Source organism: Lycorma delicatula, chromosome 4, assembly GCF_047948215.1.
Source record: "Lycorma delicatula isolate Av1 chromosome 4, ASM4794821v1, whole genome shotgun sequence".
In the NCBI taxonomy this organism is placed as follows: Eukaryota; Metazoa; Arthropoda; class Insecta; order Hemiptera; family Fulgoridae; genus Lycorma; species Lycorma delicatula.
In genome coordinates, this window is record NC_134458.1 from 18,863,772 (window position 1) to 18,884,351 (window position 20,580).

A 20,580-nucleotide genomic window follows, 5' to 3' on the forward strand; every position below is an offset into this window, starting at 1 on the left:
CGTTGGTATGCAGGTATGTAAATATGGATTATGTAGGTAGGTTTTGACTGTTAAGATTTGCATAAAATATATTGATTTTGTTGCAGGAAGTGTAAATGGAATACTCACCAAACAGATTGTAATTACCAGCGAAACTAAATTTCTACCTTATGTTACATTTAAGAATCTTGAAATAACTCACGATTTTAATTTCAGAATGATTGATTCTCATAACCTAAAAAATATCCTGTCTGAAAGGGTTCTCATAAGAAATATGAAAACTAATGAAAAACATATTATAAACAGTGAACTGACATTTAAAAATGTTATTATAAATGGTGATGTATCTGTTTTTAATTATTAATATGAATTTAGATTTATGTTCCAGAGATATTTTTTGAAAATTTATTTTATCAACATGGTTGTCAATAATTTTTGTTATTTTGGTACACTTTAATTAGCAAAGTAATCACCGATACGTGCAAGAGTTAATTTATAAAATGATTTTCTGGAGGTAAAAATTTATGTCACCAAAAACTTGCACAACTTCAAAATACAATATTTGTTATAATTGAGGTTAAGAATAAAATAAATCCCAATTAAAACAATGATTTGGTGGATCACAATGATCCACCGGGTTAATAAATGAATGGCACTTTTATTTAACCTGAAATGAATTTAATGCAGGCTGAAACATGTCATAAAAACTATTTTAAATTACAATTTTACCTAAGATTCCTAGATTTTACCTAAGGTTTGTTTTGTGGATTTTGCTAAATATTCACTCACCAGAATAAGTCCAGAATAAAGTTCCTGGACTAGGTTTGAAAAATTATATAAGCTTACTTTATTTTAAAATGGCCACATTATGTTTAAAATTGTGTTCTTGTGAATATAAACAAAATTTCAACGCCCTTAAAGTACTAGTAATGTTCTCTTCCTGAAAGTTGTACAGTACTACCAACAGTTTCACTTAGATGTCTTCAACTGCATTAAAATAACAACCTTTCAGCTTCAGTTTGACCAATGCAAAAACACAGGGACTATATCAGGAAAAATATGTGTCTTCATGCGCATTCATATACGATTTATAGTATATATACCCATTTATATTATTAATTATACTTTGGAAACTAAAAAAACCTTGCTAAAAAATTGTGAATTCTTAGAACACTTTTGCCAGTTATGTTCATGATCAGATTTAGCAAATAGAACTTCATTTTACTCTTTAACTAAAGTAATAGAAGTAGACAAAAGGACAAGTAAAGGAAAAATAGAAAAAGTAAAAAATTAGACATTTGGTGACGGAGAACTGGAAGCGCACAATGAAAATAAAAGGAAGGATAGCAATGGCAAAGGAAATCTTCATTAAGAAGAGAAAATTATTGTGTAGTAAAAGTCTGGACTTAAGAGTTAAGAAGTTAGCCAAATGTAATATATGGAGAGTCTTGTTAAATAAAAGTGAAGCACAGATGATGAGGAAGAGGGAGAAGACTGGATCGAGAAGGATGGACAAAGTGAGGATTGAAGAAGTAATAAACAGGATTAAAGAAGAACACTTATGTGCAAAATAAACAAAGAAAAAGAAACTGATTGGGACATGTGGTTAAAAGACGAGTAATCTTGACAACTGCATTCAAAGGGTCAGTAGAAGGAGAAAGGAAGCAAGGGGGAAAAAAGACAAAGTTATAAATGAGATGAAGGTGGAAACTAAAAGGGAATCAAGAAGAAGTCCTGGGACAAAATGGAAGGTAACAGCAGTAGCATAAGGGACTTTCTGCCAGGCAGAATACCAGATGATAAAGATATTAATAATATGGAAATTGTTTTCTATCAAAAATATGCTTTTTTTAAGGAGGTGAAAAACCTACAATCAACCCGAAGAATGTTCTGAAAGCCAGATGAAACATTTTGAGAGTTTTACTGGCTGATTTACTACAGTTAACAATTAATTTGATGAAAGCACTTGTTTAAATTTATCAGCCATCAGAGAGTGGTACTAACATGACGTTATAAAACTGTAGAGACTGACTGAACAGATACACAATATCATGATGCTCAGTCAAGTGACTGCTTAGCATACATAGGAATATTAACCTTCAATTTTCTGCACAGGTCTGTCATTAAATATAGTATGGGAATTTTCTGACACTTTACACATCTGTACTGGATTCATATGATTCATAGAAATTGAGAACGAACACCACTTGTGTTTAGATAACATCCAAAAAAACTTAACCCAGACTTGCATAAGTCTGTATTTTAAAATAAAAAAAGATAAAGACCTCTGTCACTACTAACTAAAACAATAAATACAATCTTAATACTAATACTTCATCGCACAAACTTCCTAATGAAAAAATATCTTTCATATTTTATGAAAATATAAAGTTTTGGTCATGATTTGAGATCATATATATAATAAAAACATAAAATTTATGAAAAACATTATTAAAGTAACCTCATTCATTCAAATCACTTTAAGTCCATCTGTAGCTGTAGGTTCTGAATAACATTCACAATGCACTTCATGAATGTAACACACATAATCTACATAATTTTCTTCTAATTCTGATAATGTTTCTCTTTATGTTACTAAATAAAATCTTGTTATTTTTAGTTCTGCCTAAAAATAATAAATTAACAAAAAATAAAATATATCAAAAGAGAATGCATAACGATTAATTATCTATGTAATTGCATACTTACATAGATAAATAATATCTATGATCATATTTATTGCATAAATTTTTTTCACAATGCAGTATTTTTAACACTTTCCTGTATATTAAGCTAAATTGTGTTTTTAGAATGATGATGTGTTTTACAGAATAATTTTTTTCCTTTTTTAATAAAAAATTGAACCACGTTTACTTCAAATGAATATATATATTATATTTACATTTTCAACCTTCCTCAGCAAAACCCATAGTGTTTACATAAAAGTAGAAGTTATGTTTGCTACATGAAAAGTGACTGTATTGTACACAGTGTTTTGATTTTACAAAAAATATCAGCATTTTTCACTGATGCAATATATATTTTATACTATAATAAAAACAGAAAATCTTTATTATTTGTTTATAGGTAAATCTATCTTCGGTTCTTTGAATAACATCCAAATTAATGATGTGATAGTAAAAAGCAACACTTTTTCACTGAACAAACGTATGCTGCACAATTACAAAATATTTATAAACCCTTTACAATTTCAAGGCAAATTAGATGTAAAATGTCTGAATGAAGAAGACTTTTTAAGTTCATACGATTTAAGTATTTTTTCTGATAAAGATTTAACAATCACTGGCAATGTTGTAAGTATAAGATTACTTATATAATGCGGTAAACATAAAACACATATTCATAAACTATTTGTTAAAGTATATGTACATACTTGTTAATTTATCCATACATAATCAAGTCAATACTGTATTACATAATTTTATAAAATACTACACTACTGTTTCAAATTTAAAATTCAGCCGAATTAAACATAAGTATTTCAGAAAAACAGAATAGACATTAAGTTACATTAAATACAGCTAAACTGTAATGAAGAAATGGTTTTGTTAAACTCATTTTTGCTTTAAATTAATGAATGCTATTCACATACATAATAAATTAACTTTACCCAAAAATCAAAATTGAATTTGATTATTAAAATCAAATGAGGAAATTTACAAAAAAGGAAAATATTTCACAAAGAATTAAACAGCAAAGAATAACTTTTCATAAACATATTTTTTAAATGAATAATAATAAATTAATTAAAAAAGATTTTTGATTTTTACAACAGCAAAATAGTTAAACCAAACTGGTTCATGGAAACAGAAAAACACTTTGAAGAATAAAATATTTTATTAAAGAAAAAGGTTTATAACTTTGAATTAAAAAAAAACTGAAAGAAAGAAATGAAACATCTAGAATATGATGAAAGCCTGATAATTACAATGTCCAGAAATGCAGAGAAAATGCTGAAATATGGAATCTTAAATTGGATCCAAAGTTGGCAATAACAATAAAAAAACGTAATTCATAAATTATTAACTGAAATTTTCAGTATTAGATTATGAATGATTTACTAGTAAATTATCTTCACATCGTGCACGCAGTAGTAACTTAGATTGTGTTTAGATAGCTCCCTACTAGCATGTTTTGTTGTTCTCTACATTACTACACAATTGACTGGGTCAATTTATTTGATAATAATAAATATAAAATTAAATACAATTTAATGAATTCTCAAACTTTAGGGAAACATTCTACATAAATTAGCAAAGAGCAAATAACAAAATAATGTTTACACTACTTAAAATAAATACTGACAAATACTGCTTACACGGAAGTTGGTATTGACAAAGGAAAACAAAATAGCTATTTTAAAAAGATACAAAATAAAAAAGAAATTGTTGATGGAGGGTATCACTGAAAATGCACTCTTCTTGAGAAAAGTAAAAACATCACCTTATGTGTATTAATATTTACATTGATTTGATTAAAGTTACGTAACAAACCATGTTACACATAACAAATACGTCTAACAAAATTCATATACAAATAAATTATAGCAGAGCCTTCCAACATAGTGCTTTTTCTTCTATTTAACAGCCGTACATCTACTCCCCTCTGCAAACACCTTGCTATAACTGCTCGCTCAGCTATATTGTCAAAAACCACCATAAACATGCCAAATTAATAGCAAGCTCAATGTATACTTGCCAATTAACATAAAAATTACAGGTTGATTCATCATCAGTTACATAAATACAATCTTGGTTAGTCATTGGTTGTCATGATCACTAACAGTTTTGACTAATAACATAGGTAATGCATTAACTAAGATAGTAATTATTCAACTTACATGTATGTATGTATATATATATATTTTTTTATTGCATTTTTTTATAATCAAAACCAACTTGAACAACCCAAGTACAGAATTACAAAGTAAATGAAATGACACTTACCTTATTTTTCTTTTCTTTATTCTAACAGCACTTTCTCAAGATCCCGCATCATCAGTTGTACATAAATTATATAAAATTACATATCAAAAAAACATTTTTTTTTAGAAAAAATTAAAATGACTATCATTCATAGAAAATATGAAGTCAATTAAGTAAAATAATTACATATGCAATATATTTATATATTGTTACCACATATATGCCTAATTTAATATCGGCAGATGAACATGGTAGCAATGATGTGAGCTGGCACACAGTATACGGAACGCGCTGATACAAGCATCACTCCCACCATAGCAGCACTGCAGCCCCACCACTCTCAGGCTCCAATAAAAAAGCATGCACGAGAGTGAATTTCCAATTCATCAACCACCACCTGGAGAAGACCAAAAGAAGAAGAAAATGGAAGAAGTTCCCTGGCCGCCTCAATGTGGGACCTCCCAGTGGATACCAACATCCCTGCCAGAGCAGCAGGCCTGGCGAGCCTCCTCAGGGAGCCGCTGGACATGGACGCTACCTTCCCGCTCCAGCTCACCAGGCTTTAATCGCCCTGGCTGGCGGACTCAGCAGCAGTAGCCGCCCCAGTGTGGGGATTGCTCAGGGAGAACCGCCTCGGCTGCACCAATGAAGGATGACCAACGCCGACCCAACACTGCCATGCTGTAGTGGGGACCCAACTGCGGCTGAGGGAAACCCGGTCTGACTTCAATGGACAAGCTGCAACTCCCTGACTTCACTGGAGACCAGCTTCCGGATCCAACAGCTCTTCTCAGAGCTAATGCAAAAAACGGCCCTTTTCAGGGCCATCAGAAGGTTATGAATTACAATCTATCGAAGCCATTCAATGACAACAGCCCTTCTCAGGGCTACAGGTTAGTAATTACAACAAGCTGTCGAAGCCAATTGACGACAAAAACGGGCCTTTTCAGGGCTACCATAAGGTTAGTAAGTGCCACGTGCCATCGAAGCTATTCAGCTACAATATATATATATCTATATATATATCAAACACAAAAGTACAAAAACCAATTACCACCAAGAGTACAGAATTCAATAATCCTTCTTACCTTATGCTTATTTTTTTTCTAATAGCGCTTTTGAGATTTTCCCCATTAGTTAAACTTTTTCTTCCAAATCACACATTAAATTCAAACTATTAAAATTGTAACATAAAAATATGTAGTCATAAATATTAAAAATGTATAATTGAAATTTTTTTTATGTGGCTAGCCACACATACAGTACTGTACTGAAGTTATTAGAAATTATTTAAATTATATAAATGCGCTGCTATCTAAGGCGGTTTTGATGAGAAAGTCATTATCAAACTCTGTCTATTAACCAAATTAAACTTTTGTCTATAGTTGTATATATATAATACTTTACTAAAATATTTAATTTTTTATTATTACCACACCCTTTTACAATTTCTTCTATATTTAAATTTGTATCTGAATCGGTGACTGAATGTTTATTGATTATTAAATGGTCTGCAAGATTGGAGAACCCTAACTTGTTTTATAAGATCTAAAATGTTCTGCAAACCTTGCCCTAAATGATCTACTAGTTTTCCCACTATAAATTTTGTTACAATCATTGCATGTTGTTTTATAGATACCACACAAATTATTAAGACCATTATCATCATTATGCATTTTTAAATGTTTTATTATATGATTGTATGGTCTATAAGCTATTTTATATTTTTTATATCATTGTAAACATTAACCAAGTTTTCAATAATGTTGTTTGTTAGTATAGTAATATAAAAGTGTTGAAAAATATTGATGTGTTAAAAGTGTTAATTGTGTTATTGTAGTGTTAAAAGTGTTGATGAAAATATTTATATTAATATTTTCATCAACACTTTATTATTTATGGGTATCTACGTTGTTTCATTATTAGATTTTAATTTGTTTATTACAAATATTATCAATTAATGTAATGTTACATCCATTTTTACGGCAATACATTTTATAATATCTATTTCTAAATCTAATTTTTCTTTATTATTATGTGTCTAATGTATTGCTCTATTAAAAATGCTTGTAAATGTAATCATTTTGTGTGCCCAAGGATGATTCAAACTTCTGTTAATAGTTCTTCTGTTAGTTGTTGGTTTCCTATATACAGATGTTATAATTTTATTACTTTTACTAATTTCTGTGTTAACATCTAAAATTTTTTTCTGTATTTGTCAGTTTTGCAGGTAAATTTTAAATTATTATGATAGGAATTAAGTTTTTTTTTTTTTAAATTACTAAGTGTTCATTATTTATAATAGGTTCATAAACTACCAAAATATCATCAACATAACTGAATTTTATGAATACAGGTAATCCCATACACTATTCTATTCTCATATTCCTGTAAATAGATTTCTGCCATAACAGCTGATAATGGAAATCCTATGGATAGTATTATCTTGTGTGTCAATTTGTTGTTAAACTCAAAATAATTTTGTTGACATATATTTCACATACATGCCTACCCATCCTAGATAACAATATTTTATCCCCACCCTTGTTGTAATAGATCCCCTTACTCATATGACTCATCTTATTATTAAATATTTAAAAAAAGTACGAATCCATCTTACCAGCAATTAATTTTGAACTTCTCAAGATCTTTCAGCCTTAGACCATCATCAGGAGATTAAAATATATTATAAAATAAAGTTAAGAAATTAAAAATATTAAACGGTCATGACTGATTGCTAATTATCAGTAAAATGATTGAAATTTATAGTGTAATCTGGTGGAATAAAATAAAATCAACGGGAACCATGTTGTACAAATAATATTTATTTGAATTATTATATCTTTATATCTATATTTAGGACATGTTTAAACAATAGATGATCTTTAAAAAAAAATTGGTTTGTGTGAAACTACATTTCACATGAGATTTGAGCATGACAACGTCTTTGATTGTAATGTCAAAAAAAAAAACTTGTTATCCTTATGAAGTAAACACATGTTTTTTGAGAAATGAACATCAGCAAGAAAGTTTGAAAAAAACATTGATGAAAAATTGCATACTTTTATGAACTGAATCATTATTACTGAATTATCATTATTTTGTATAATACAAAGGAGTTAATTGAAAACTACAATTTTATCGATAAATTAACATTTATTTGCACTCATTAATTCAAATATGTTTATTACTTAAATTAACAGATTATTTACAAGTACCAATGGGCTATTAATAATTTATGGCCGCAATTGTTGTGTAATAAACAATGAAAACCACATTAACTTTTCACTTAACTTTATTAACAGTTCACGTGTAGGTGTAAGTTGTGTGCTGCCATTGTCTCACTTCTACTCGGACGCATGGGACATTCGAGTGGAAGATAGATGTGGCACAAACCGAACGCTTAGGCCGATCGTGCCTCTCTCTTGCTCGTACGCTCGGCTCAGGCGGAACAGGATAATGAGTCATGCTTTTTCATGTGTGCTGCCGGCATTCATCGATTTATAAGACGTTGTCATGTCAAAAAATTTTGCTCATTAATTAGATTTTTTTGGTTACTGTAAACGTCATATTTTTCTAAATTAGATGTATTATAATACATCTAATTATGAGATATGTCTAAAATTTTCATAAAGTATTTGGGTCGTATGTATGACCTTCATCTAATATATGTTTCTAAAGTTAGAATTTTCTGGTTTATTGTTTTTTATACTACTACCCATGTGTTCTTTTGCACATATAGAGAATTTACAATTGGTCATACAAACATACATCATGTTACAATCTTCACAACTCAAACTATATATCCCTTGTTTACCAATATTAGCATCATTATTACATGATATCTTATTATAATTATTATTAATACATTTTACTAATTTATTATTTGTAGTATATGCAAGTGTTATGTTAATATTTTTACACAACTTTTCAATTCCTAGACTAAATGGAGTGCATACATTTTCTACATATATATTTTCCTTTTTATCTGGTAATAATTTTTTATTGTATTAATTTTATTATTTATTTTATCGTATAATTTATTTATAGTATTAATATTATAACCATTAGCAATAGCAATATTTTAAATTAATACTATTTCTCTGTTTAAAGAAACTTTATCATTTTTGAGATAATGTATGGCTCTATATAAAAATGCATTAAAAACAGCCATCTTTTGGGACCATAGATGAAATGAACTGAAATTAATTATTGAATCATTTGAAAAAGGTTTACAATATATATCTAGATTTATTTTGTTTTTATATATTTTTATATCTAAAATGTTTTAACAATTATCATTTTCTATTTCCATGATAAATTTTATGTGTATCAATTTTATTAAACTTATCTAATATTATATCTGACATAATATCATGCTGGATTAGAATTTTTACTATCAGTATCTTCTAAAAATTGTAGGTATACTTTCTGCCAAAATTGCTGATGACAGTTCCCCTATTGCCAAACCAAATGGTTGTTTATAACATTTGTTATTAAAAGAAAAAAAAAAAACTACAACCACAATGTAATTTTATGATGTCCATTAATTTGTTTATATAATTTATATTTAAATCTTTATTATTTTTTAAATGTTTTTTAATGATTGTTAAAGTTTTATTTATATCTATATTAGAGTACATATTGCAAATATCTAAAGATATACATTTTGAATTATTATTTATGTTAATTTTATGTAAAAGATCTACAGTATTATAACTGTGTACATGTTGGATCCCAAAAATTTTGAGTGATGATCACAGAACGCAGTGAATAACATCAGTCTTAATGTTTCTCACGTGTTACGATAATGAGGGGGAAGAGTTTTTAAAGTCTATCATTACTGGAGATGAGACTTGGATCCAGTATGACAATCCAGAAACCAAAGAACAGTCTAAGCAGTGGATGCAAACTTTTTCTCCAAACAAGCCGAAAAAGTTCAAACAAACAATGAGCAACAGGAAAACAATGGCTACAATTTTCTGGGGCCATCAAAATGTTTTGTTGGTGGACTTTATGAAGCAGAGAACAACAATAACAAAGGAATTTTATTGTGAATCTTTATGTTGCCTCTGCAGAGTGATCCAGAACAAACAAAGAGGCATGCATGCTCTCATCCAGCGTGGTTTTGATCCACGACAACAAACAACCACCCTATGCCAACGTGATTCAAGACCCTCTCAAACAATTCAAGTAAGAAGTTTTTGGCCATCCACTGTATATAGTCCAGACCTAGCACCTCACCTCTTTCAAGAATTGAAGGCATGGTTGGGCAGGCAACACTTCGCCACCAATGAAGAACTTCAGGAAGCTGTCAAGATGTACCTTACCTCACTGACAGAAAACTTCTTTGAAGAGAGCATCAGAAAGCTGGTGTTACGATCCAACAAATGCCTCAAACATTTTGGCAATTATGTAGAAAAATAAGTTAGATACTACTCAACTTTTATTAATAAAATCATTTTGTTATGTAAATGTGTCTTTGTTTTATAGCCCATCATGGTTAAAAAAACACAGTCTGTCTGTGTGTGTGTGTGTGTGTGTGTATATATATATATATATAAAACAAACTGGATAACATGTTTAAAAAAAATATGATGTGTGTGCGAGTGTATTTCTGCTCAAAGAACATCATATAATGATGATTTCTTCATATTTACAATGTATAAATACAGTAATTGTTTTTTTTAATTAACTGTATTTTGTTTCAGAAATTTAATGGCAATATAACAATGAAGAGTACTATTTACAGTACATCTACTAAGAATAAATCAACTGTCAGTTTTTTAAACTCTAGAAAATCGGATTTAATGAATTTCATAAATTACTTACTTAAAAGAAAATATTATCAAAATTTTAATTATACTTAGATCTGAATACTGAAAACTGTTATTTCATACTGTAGCTGTAAATCTGTTGTACGTAAGATTAAATGAATTTGCTTAAGTAAAGTTTATTTCGTTAATTTGTGTCAAATTCCAGTTAAAACCACTTGCTGTGGTTGTACCAGTCCTGTAGTATAATATATTACACTGTAATAATTTTTTGGAAAATGTGAATAGTATACTCATGTTCAACAGCAGTGTCCAAAAACGAAGCTGATCACAGTATATATAAATATAAAATTGCACTTTTCACACTTGAAGAAAGATAATTCTTTTATAAGCGATTTGTATTCCATTCTTTGTATGTGAATTTATTAATGACCGTTTCACAACTAGCTGTACTTATCAAATCTTCAATGGTGATTTTTAAATATATTCAGTGTCTTAATAACCAAAATCTCAACACCTTCGACCAATTTTAAATTTAGAAATATTAGATTTTATAAAAACAAAATATTATATAAACAAACACAATACAAATCAAACATGACATTTGATTCCATAACAAAGGAGGTTTTTTACTATTCAGATGTATACTACTACCATTAACTACACTAAGGAGCCATATAATTAGCTCCAAAAATACTTTCTAGAACTACTGCATTTATTTGAAAATAAGACCCTTTTGATTGTACGACCCTCCAAGTTTTAGAAAAAAAATTTGTGAATGTTGGACCCATCAGTTTGACAGGATGTAATTCATAGAAAAGCAGTTCTTCGGGAATTTATTTGTTACTGTACATACAGTTAGTTAGTTGGCCAAGTAGAAACTTTACCCTTACTGGTATTTGCAAAACAATGCTATAGTATTTCATGAAAGGGGGGAAGGGATATTGACCTTCACTCAGTAGTAGCTTCAATCCTACTACCTGTTTTTTTTTATTAGTAAAACAAGATCTTTGGTTAGAACAGTAGCAACTTTATTGAAAGTGAGTTTCCCTTGTAATTTGTCTGTGTTACGGGTAAAATGAATTCACAGAAAAGTTTCACTGTAAGGTTTAAGTTGGATATTTTGGAAGTTGCTGAAAAAATGGTGTACAAGCAACAAGTCGAGGGTATTCGGTACAATCAAACATGATTTGTTACTGGAGAAATCAGAGATAAACTTAGAGCCATGAAAAAAGGAACTCTATCTTTTCATGGCCCTAAAAAAGGATGCCATCCTGCAGTGGATGATACAGTGATTGAGTGGGTGGAAGAGAAGAGTGCTGTGTAGTGACCTGTGAAATGATACAAATGAAAGGGCTTGAAGTAGCAAAACACCATGTAAATGCGAGTGAGCTTAAAGCCAGTCATGGGTGGGTGGTGCGATTAATGAGAAGAAAGGGGTACTTTGAGGTAGACAACTTCTTTGTGCCAACGACTACCAGCAGAATATACTAACAGAGTTTTGGAGTTTCAATGACATGTACTACATGAAAAAGGAAAAAATCAGTACCTCATAACTCAGATTGGAAATGCCAATAAAACATTTGTCTTTTCTGAAATGCTGTGGAACACAAACTATAAACAAAGTGGGCAAATCCAGTTTACTAGTAGAAACAGCTGTAGCAGAAAAAATGAGATATACAGTTATGTTAGCTATTTTATGCAGATGGAAAAAAATTGCCTCCTTATGTTATTTTTAAAAGAAAAACTCTGCTGAAGGGAAAACTACCAAGAGGTTTACATATTCACATACAAGATAAGGGGTGGATGGATGGAAAACTAATGTGCAACTGGCTAGAAGTCGTTTGGAATCACAGCCCTGGAGCAATTTTGAAGAAATGAGGCCTTCTCGTTTTACATTACTTCCATGGCCATCTTGAAGATTCTGTAAAGAATTGAATCAATGAAATGCACACAGATGCTGCAGTTATTCCGGGAGGCCTCACTTCTGTGCTGCAACCTTGGACGTGAGCACCAATAAGCCGTTCAAGAACCACGTTAAGAAGTTTTACACTAAATGGATGGCAGATGGACATCACACATTCACAAAGAGAAGACAAATGCAGAAACCTTCAATAGAGCTTCTTTGCAAGTGGATTGTCAAAGCCTGGGAGGAAATTACTTGGAAATGATAATCAAGAATTTCAAGAAGACTGGCATCTTCTGCACACTGGATGGAACAAAAGATCACCTCATATACAAGGATTATGACGATGCAACTGAGGGAGAGACTGACATCAATGATGGTGAAGATGAGGATGATGATGAAAGCAGCAGTGACTCAGAGTAAACAACTGTGTTCCAGGTAACACAATAACTGACTTTCTGCATTGTTAAAATAATGGCAATTGGTTTGAACTATAAATTTGTAAGTCATTCATTTCTGTTTTCAGACATACCAGTACCTGTGAACCTGAACAAAGCCATGCCACTTATGTCAAATAGCACGCATCCCCAAATGACTTTTTTATCTGTATAACTTACAATAGTTAGTGTTTAATAAAGCATACTAAATTCATAGTTTGGTAATACAGTTATTTTTATTTTAATTTTCCAAAATACCTGTTTGTAAGAGACACCTCAAATACAAGACCCTCCCCCAAATTTTGGGTTATAATTTCATTAACAAAAGGGGGTCTGGTCTTATTTTCGAGTAAGTATGGTATAATTTGATAGCAAGATATTAAAAAATATTGCTACCTCTTTCATAATGCAGATCAATGAATTCTAGCTTATGCCTATTAAACAAATATTACCACAATCTGGCAGAATACTTGTATAAGTAACTGTGTCCATTTCACATATTACACTATGAAGATCTGTTTGTATACTATTAACACCAAATATTCATTGTAGATAATGAATTAAGTCAAATAAACAAATTAGTGTGGAAACCATGGTATTTAGAATAAGATGTTATGTATCAAAATGGATGTGTAGTAGCTGCAAGGATGACATCAGTGGTAACAATTCATTGTTTGGCCAGATGTACTGCTGCTCCATACATTATTTTATCATGTTGTTGTGTTTGTTGTACTGTACTTTTCAAAATTATACATTATTTTAACTTTATTTCTATTTTTTATACCTAAACTTTTTTTAAACAATGATTCTGAAAATTTCTTACATCACCTAGGTTTGTAGATTTTAACTAAAACTAAATGAAAGGCCAATTTTTATTTTTGACAATAATTCTGGTAAGGTTAGATGAAATGAAAACGGAATTGATTATCTATTTTGATACTACTAAAAATAAAGTTACACAAATGCAGATAAGACATTTTTGATAAAGATAAGAAATTTTACGCAAATGCTGATAAGAAATTTTCAGAAGTTTTCAGTTCATACACTGGATTTTTAATAAAAGCTAGCTAAATGCCAGGAAGGATTTGAAATTCACTAATAAAATTACAGAAAATAATTTACTATTTACTGGGGCTGAAAAACAGAATGTAAAAAGAGTGGCTGAATTTCTCTTTCAAAAAGTGTGGCAATGGATATGTCACTTTTCCTGAAAATGACCATGATTGTAATTTTTTGTGAACAACTGATGTGACTTTCATGTTATAGACTTAAGAATTAGATTATGACAGTTGTAATTTCACTTTATCATGCAAATATAACCAGGGTGTTATATATTATATTTCTCATAAGAGTCCTCGGTTTTGATGACCAATCCTTACTGACAAAACTGTTCATACAATAGAATCCTTCCTCCTTAATCAGAATGTATCTATATCAGAAAACTGAAATAGTGAAGATTATGACACTATAAATGTTGATGCATTTAATATGGATGGATGTGAAGGACTGGACTATGAGATAACTTACAGTAACTGGAAATGAGGTTGAAGATGAAGATTTAATGCCCATAACTGCGATTATGGGAATGTGATTTATGCTAGTTACAGATAACAAAAGAGCAAAAAAACCTGCTTAAATTGGTAGAAGACTAAATACCGTAATTCACAATAAAAGATTAAGATAATAGTTAAGTATGGTCAACCAACTATGTTGTTCATTCAACAGTTTCAAATATATCAAGCGCAAAAGCTGCTTTTTTTATGGGTTCATCTTATGGATGGTTGGGTTTTTTCATTAAATTTGAAGAAAATTTTAACAGATTTCACACAAATGTTTGGGCGAATTGCAGCTTAGAAGAGATAAATTTTATTATGGATGTCATATATATTTTTAGTAGTTGATGGGGTGCGCCTACCCATTTTAGCAAATATATAACAAGTGAGCGGTTAGGACACGTAAGCCGATGGTGTGTGGCACCACGCTTACTCCGCTCACACTGTTAGGTAAACTCTAGGAGCTATGTTAGGATACTGGTCGCTAAACTGTTCAAGGCTCAGTCGCCGTTTGTAGCACAGACATTCAGTCATACTTTAGGGAGTACGAATAGTGGTGGCGGGAGAAATGCCAAGCAAACCAATCACATAGATATCAAGAATGTGAATGAAATATTTTCTTGAAATATTGAAATTATTAATTAATTATCTGTGTGATACATCACATGATAAAATAAATACAAATAAAATCCCTTCTTTACTTCCATATAAGTTAATTTTTAAATATTTTTTCCTTTCACAGAATTAAGAAAATCATGAATATTAAATAACTATATTAAATATTAAAAACAAACAAAATAACTATTTAATTGGCAGGAATAGCATGATGTTAAAGCAAATGTTATAAATATCCAAATATTTCTATAGTATTTTTAACACCAATCGAGATACAATGGGCAAGTTGAAAAATGTTAACAAAGAAATCATCTCCAACATCAATAAGGAAGCTATATGGAAAGTTGAATCAAAGATGAAAAAACAAGTTGACATTTGCATCAAGTGTTCAAGATGGACAGTTTCAGCAACCGTTGTGAGATTTATATGAAAAATATTTTTAATTTGAAATTGTTGACTGATTCAATAAATTAACTGCTTTAAACACAAGTCACATATCATGCATACTTGCACAGAGTGCATAAAACAAAATAATTATAATATATACAATTTACTATTACTACTACTAAAGTAAACAACTTAATGTATTTTCCATCCATACCAGTTCTCTTATAGCAACAGAGGAGGTTATCTGATAAAATTAATTAAGTAGAATTTTATAGAAATAGTGGGAGAACTTACTAAAGAAAAAACAAAATATTCATACACATTTATGTAAAAGAAATTACCAATCTTCATAACCTTGGACGCATGCTTATAATCAAACTTGCTCGATTAAACAAATTAAAAAAATCCTGGGGAGGTTTAACGAATTAACTTTATAAAAATTCTATTATTTTACTTGTACTAAGAGAAAGATAAACAAATTACTACTGAACATACAAGTTCTATAAGGTTTTCCCTTACTAATTCCTAATAAAATTATACTTGTAGATTTTTTAAATTTCAATAGAGTATAATAATTATCTAACTTGAGTTACATGTCTCGGACAGCACAAATTGGGGATACTATCTTTCTAAGGGAGTTGGGAGATTACAGAATTAAACCAAGGTGTTTACCCAGGTTGTTTTTTGTATTATTCATCTTGAAAAGGCAAAAATATTGTTATGAAGTCTTGATATCAAATTCATGATAGGGACACTAAAATTGTTCCCAGGGCTCTAAATATAAATTATAAATAATTAGTAATATATTAGTTAATAATAATTTAAAATTTATCATTCAAATGAAAAAAAATCGAGATTATAAAACACATTCAAATGATAAAATCTCATATTTTATAAATTACATCTAGTATTTCAAATGACATCACAGTAATATGAATGACTGCAATGCTTTCTGAATACATTTTTTACAATCCACCAAACTTTTTTTTGCCTCAGCGATGATGTTTCACTTTTAAACAAATATATCAAACTTGTACTTCTTACAGCTATTTACAAAAACGCATAGTAAAAACAGTAACTACTGTCTTTTAATAATGCCTTTTTTACTAAGGTATATTTTCTCTATATTTAATAACAATGGCAACTGATTAAAATTACGAGCAATTCCAAAATTTCATGAAATACCAGCAAACAAAATATAAAATAAGCTTAAGGTGACAAAATGTAGTACAAACAGGCCATGAACTTTCTTGAAAGAGTTGACTACTGTAACAATACAGTAAAGAACATTACTATAGTAATTAAAGAAGAGAATAAAAAAATATATACTTCTTTTTTAAAACATCAATCATATATTATATTTTACATTAATTTAAGTACTGAGAATCATTGTATACACACAATAGTGCAAAATAAATTAGACAACAAAATAATTAATAAAAACAATAATACAAGATAATGCAGTTAATTGCTATTTAATGCTCACTTTGTCAGGCCTCCATCATATGCATAATCAGCTTTATTGTGCATCATTAGACAATCATCTACAAAATAAAAACTATCTGAGCGGGTCTCAAATGGGTGCGAGATCATTTCTGAAACTAAAAAAAAAAAAAAAATAATTTTACTATAACATACTAGATCAATGATCCTCAGATAGTTTTCAAGCAAGAAAACAGAATGTGGAAGAGAGCAGAAGGAATAGTTGGAATAATCAGCAAACAACCATATTTACAACAGGTATTACTATAATTACATAAACTGAGGTTATATAAAATACAATCAATAAACAATACTCTTATAGGTTTAATAGGTAAAGTAACAGTATTTTACTCTATCTCAAAAATCAAATTCTGTTATATTTAATAGAATATAACAGCCGAATATCTACTGAATTATGTTTAGACCACAGCGAATTGCAATAACGGGTAGGAACACTTAATCAGTGATAATATTATTTTTCAATCATTACAGTACCACTAACCACTTAAAATACACTCTATATCCATTAACTACTTCACACTAAGTCTGAAAGGGCACCTAACATAAATATTAACTTCAACGGTTTAAAGAAGCCAGTTAATAAACATGTTCCTTTTTTAGAATTACACCTGTTAAGAAATAAAAATAAAAAATCCCTTTCAGCACGCCAAAAGGCGAAGGTAGATTTCACCAGTGCTAAGTAGGAGATAAAAAAGAGATTTCCACCTTAAAGTTAAAAAAAACTTCAAATTTACTCAATAAGTGGCTGCATGTGAAAAGAAGTTGCTGTAAGGGTTGGTCATATCAAAAACTGTTTCAGACAGAAGTTTTAGGTAATGTTTAGAGGACTAATGATCACTTTAAACCGATTTGATACTGTGCCTATTAAGAGTAGTATGATTTTTTTGTCTTCGAAACCCTATTTTTTCCACCCCCTGGGCCAATGGTTGGTGGTATCAAAAAACTTTACTTACATAAGTTGTAGGCCCTTATCCAAAGAATAGTAGGAACTTCAAACAAATTCAATATCTTACTTAATAAGAAAGTTATAGCAATATTTTTTTTATCAAAAAAAGCCCCCACTTTCCATTTTGGCCGTTAACGAACTCAACTGAGATTTTAGAATGAGTTATTTTTAAGGAACAATTTGAAAGTGATTGGTGCAAAATTATGACAGTTATCGTGACCACAAAAAAGTGAAATAAATATATATAAAACCTTTGAACTTATATATATAAAATTTTTAAAATGGTTTTGGGTCTGGGGGATGTGGGGTGAAGATATGTCAAAATTTTCCAGAAGTCGAATCATGGTACCCATTACAATAGCTAACTTTCTTATTAAATCTAAAAGCTGAATCTTTTCAAAAATAAGAAAAGAATGACATTAATTAATAATAATGAGCCTACTATATCCATAAGCTGAGGCTCTCTGGCATGCAAGAATGTTTATTTTGTCATTACGGATTAATCATTATACTATTTAACAATTAATAATCTAATTGTAAATAATCATGCACGAAACACATAAAATTCCTTTTCTGTAAAAATATAATAAACATAATATTTTTTTTTGTCTCAGTCATTTGACTGGTTTGATGCAGCTCTCCCTATCTAATGTGAGTCGTTTCATTTTGGTATACCCCCTACAACCTGCATCCCTAACAATTTGTTTTACATACTCCAAACATTGCCTGTCTGCACAATTGTTTCCTTCTACCTGCTCTTTCAATATTAAAGTGACTATTACAGGATGCCTTAAAATGTGGTCTATAACAGTCTGTCTCTTCTTTTAACTACATTTTTCCAAATGCTTCTTTCTTCATCTGTTTGCCGCAATACCTCTTCATTTGTCACTTTATCCACCCATCTGATTTTTAACATTCTCCTATAGCACTGCATTTCAAAAGCTTTTAATATTTTCTTCTCAGGTACTTCGATTGTCCAAGTTTCACATCCATACAAAGCTACACTCCAAACATATAATTTCAAAAATCCTTTCCTGACTTTTAAATTAATTTTTGATGTAAACAAATTATATTTCTGACTGAAGGCTCGTTTTGCCTGTGCTATTCAGCATTTTATATCCCTCCTCCTTCGTCCAACTTTAGTAATTCTATTTCCCAAATAATGAAATTCTTCTACCTCCATAATCTTTTCTCTTCCTATTTTTACATTCAGTGGTGCATCTTCATTATTTCTACTACATTTCATTACTTTTGTTTTGTTCTTGTTTATTTTCATGCGATAGTTCTTGCGTAGGACTTCATCCATGACGTTCATTGTTCCTTCTAAATCCTTTTTACTCTCAGCTAGAATTACTATATCATCAGCAAATCGTAGCATCTTTATCTTTTCACCTTGTACTGTTACTCTGGATCTAAATTGTTTTTCAACACCATTAACTGCTAGTTCTATGTAAAGATTAAAAAGTAACGGGGATACAGAACATCTTTGTCGGACTCTCTTTCTTATTACGGCTTCTTTCTTACGTTCTTCAATTATTACTGTTGCCGTTTGGTTCCTGCAAATGTTAGCAATTGTTCTTCTATCTCTGTATTTGAACCCTAATTTTTTAAAAATGCTGAACATTTATTCCAGTCTACGTTATCGAATGCCTTTTCTAGGTCTATAGATGCCAAGTATATTGGTTTGTTTTTCTTTAATCTTCTTTCTACTATTAATCTGAGCACTAAAATTGCTTCCCTTGTCCCTATACCTTTCCTGAAAACCAAATTGGTCTTCTCCTAACACTTCTTCCACTCTCCTCTCAATTCTTCCGTACAGAATTCTAGTTAAGATTTTTGATACATGGCTAGTTAAGCTAATTGTTCTGTATTCTTCACATTTATCTGCTCTCCTGCTTTCTTTGGTATCATAACTATAACAAAGTCTAATAGAACTTCCCCTTTTTCATAAATATTAGACACCAGTTTGTATAATCTATCAATCGCTTCCTCACCTGCACTGTGCAGTAATTCTACAGGTATTCCATCTATTCCAGGAGCCTTTCTGTCATTCAAATCTTTTAATGCTCTCTTAAATTCATATCTCAGTATTGTTTCCCCCCTTTCATCCTCTTCGACTTCCTCTTCTTCCTCTATAACACCATTTTCTAATTCATTTCCTCCATATAACTCTTCAATATATTCCACCCACCTATCGACTTTGCCTTTTGTATTATCAGTGTACCATCTTTGTTTAACAGATTATTAGATTTTAATTTATATACCCCAAAATTTTCCTTAACTTTCCTGTATGCTCTGTCTATTTTACCAATTCATGTTTCTTTCCACTTTTGAACACTTTTATTTAATCCACTCTTCTTTCACTAGTTTGCACTTCCTGTTTATAGTATTTCTTAATTATCGATAGTTTCTTTTACTTTCTCCATCACTAGCATTCTTATATTTTCTACATTCATCCACCAGCTGTAATATATCCTCTGAAATCCAAGGTTTTCTAGCAGTTCTCTTTGTTCTGCCTAAGTTCGCTTCTGCTG

At 30.2% G+C, this 20,580-nt stretch overlaps 2 protein-coding genes across 4 annotated transcripts in view; one reads left to right on the forward strand and one right to left on the reverse strand.

The window, feature by feature from the left end:
* LOC142322572 (uncharacterized) overlaps window positions 1–10,826 on the forward strand; it is a 111,423-nt gene extending 100,597 nt beyond the window's left edge. Inside the window, exons 25-27 of the mRNA XM_075361647.1 lie at window positions 87–317; window positions 3,067–3,293; window positions 10,637–10,826. Of these exons, the coding sequence (XP_075217762.1) occupies window positions 87–317; window positions 3,067–3,293; window positions 10,637–10,795 (617 nt within the window). The 3' untranslated portion in view covers window positions 10,796–10,826. The remainder of the gene's footprint in view (window positions 1–86; window positions 318–3,066; window positions 3,294–10,636) is intronic.
* Window positions 10,827–16,926: 6,100 nt separating this feature from the next.
* The window catches only part of unc-119 (unc-119 lipid binding chaperone), a 67,959-nt gene continuing 64,305 nt past the window's right edge, over window positions 16,927–20,580 (reverse strand). For all 3 annotated transcript variants that reach the window (XM_075362435.1, XM_075362436.1, XM_075362434.1), the window contains one exon: window positions 16,927–17,198. In XM_075362435.1, the coding sequence (XP_075218550.1) occupies window positions 17,080–17,198 (119 nt within the window). In that variant the 3' untranslated portion in view covers window positions 16,927–17,079. The remainder of the gene's footprint in view (window positions 17,199–20,580) is intronic.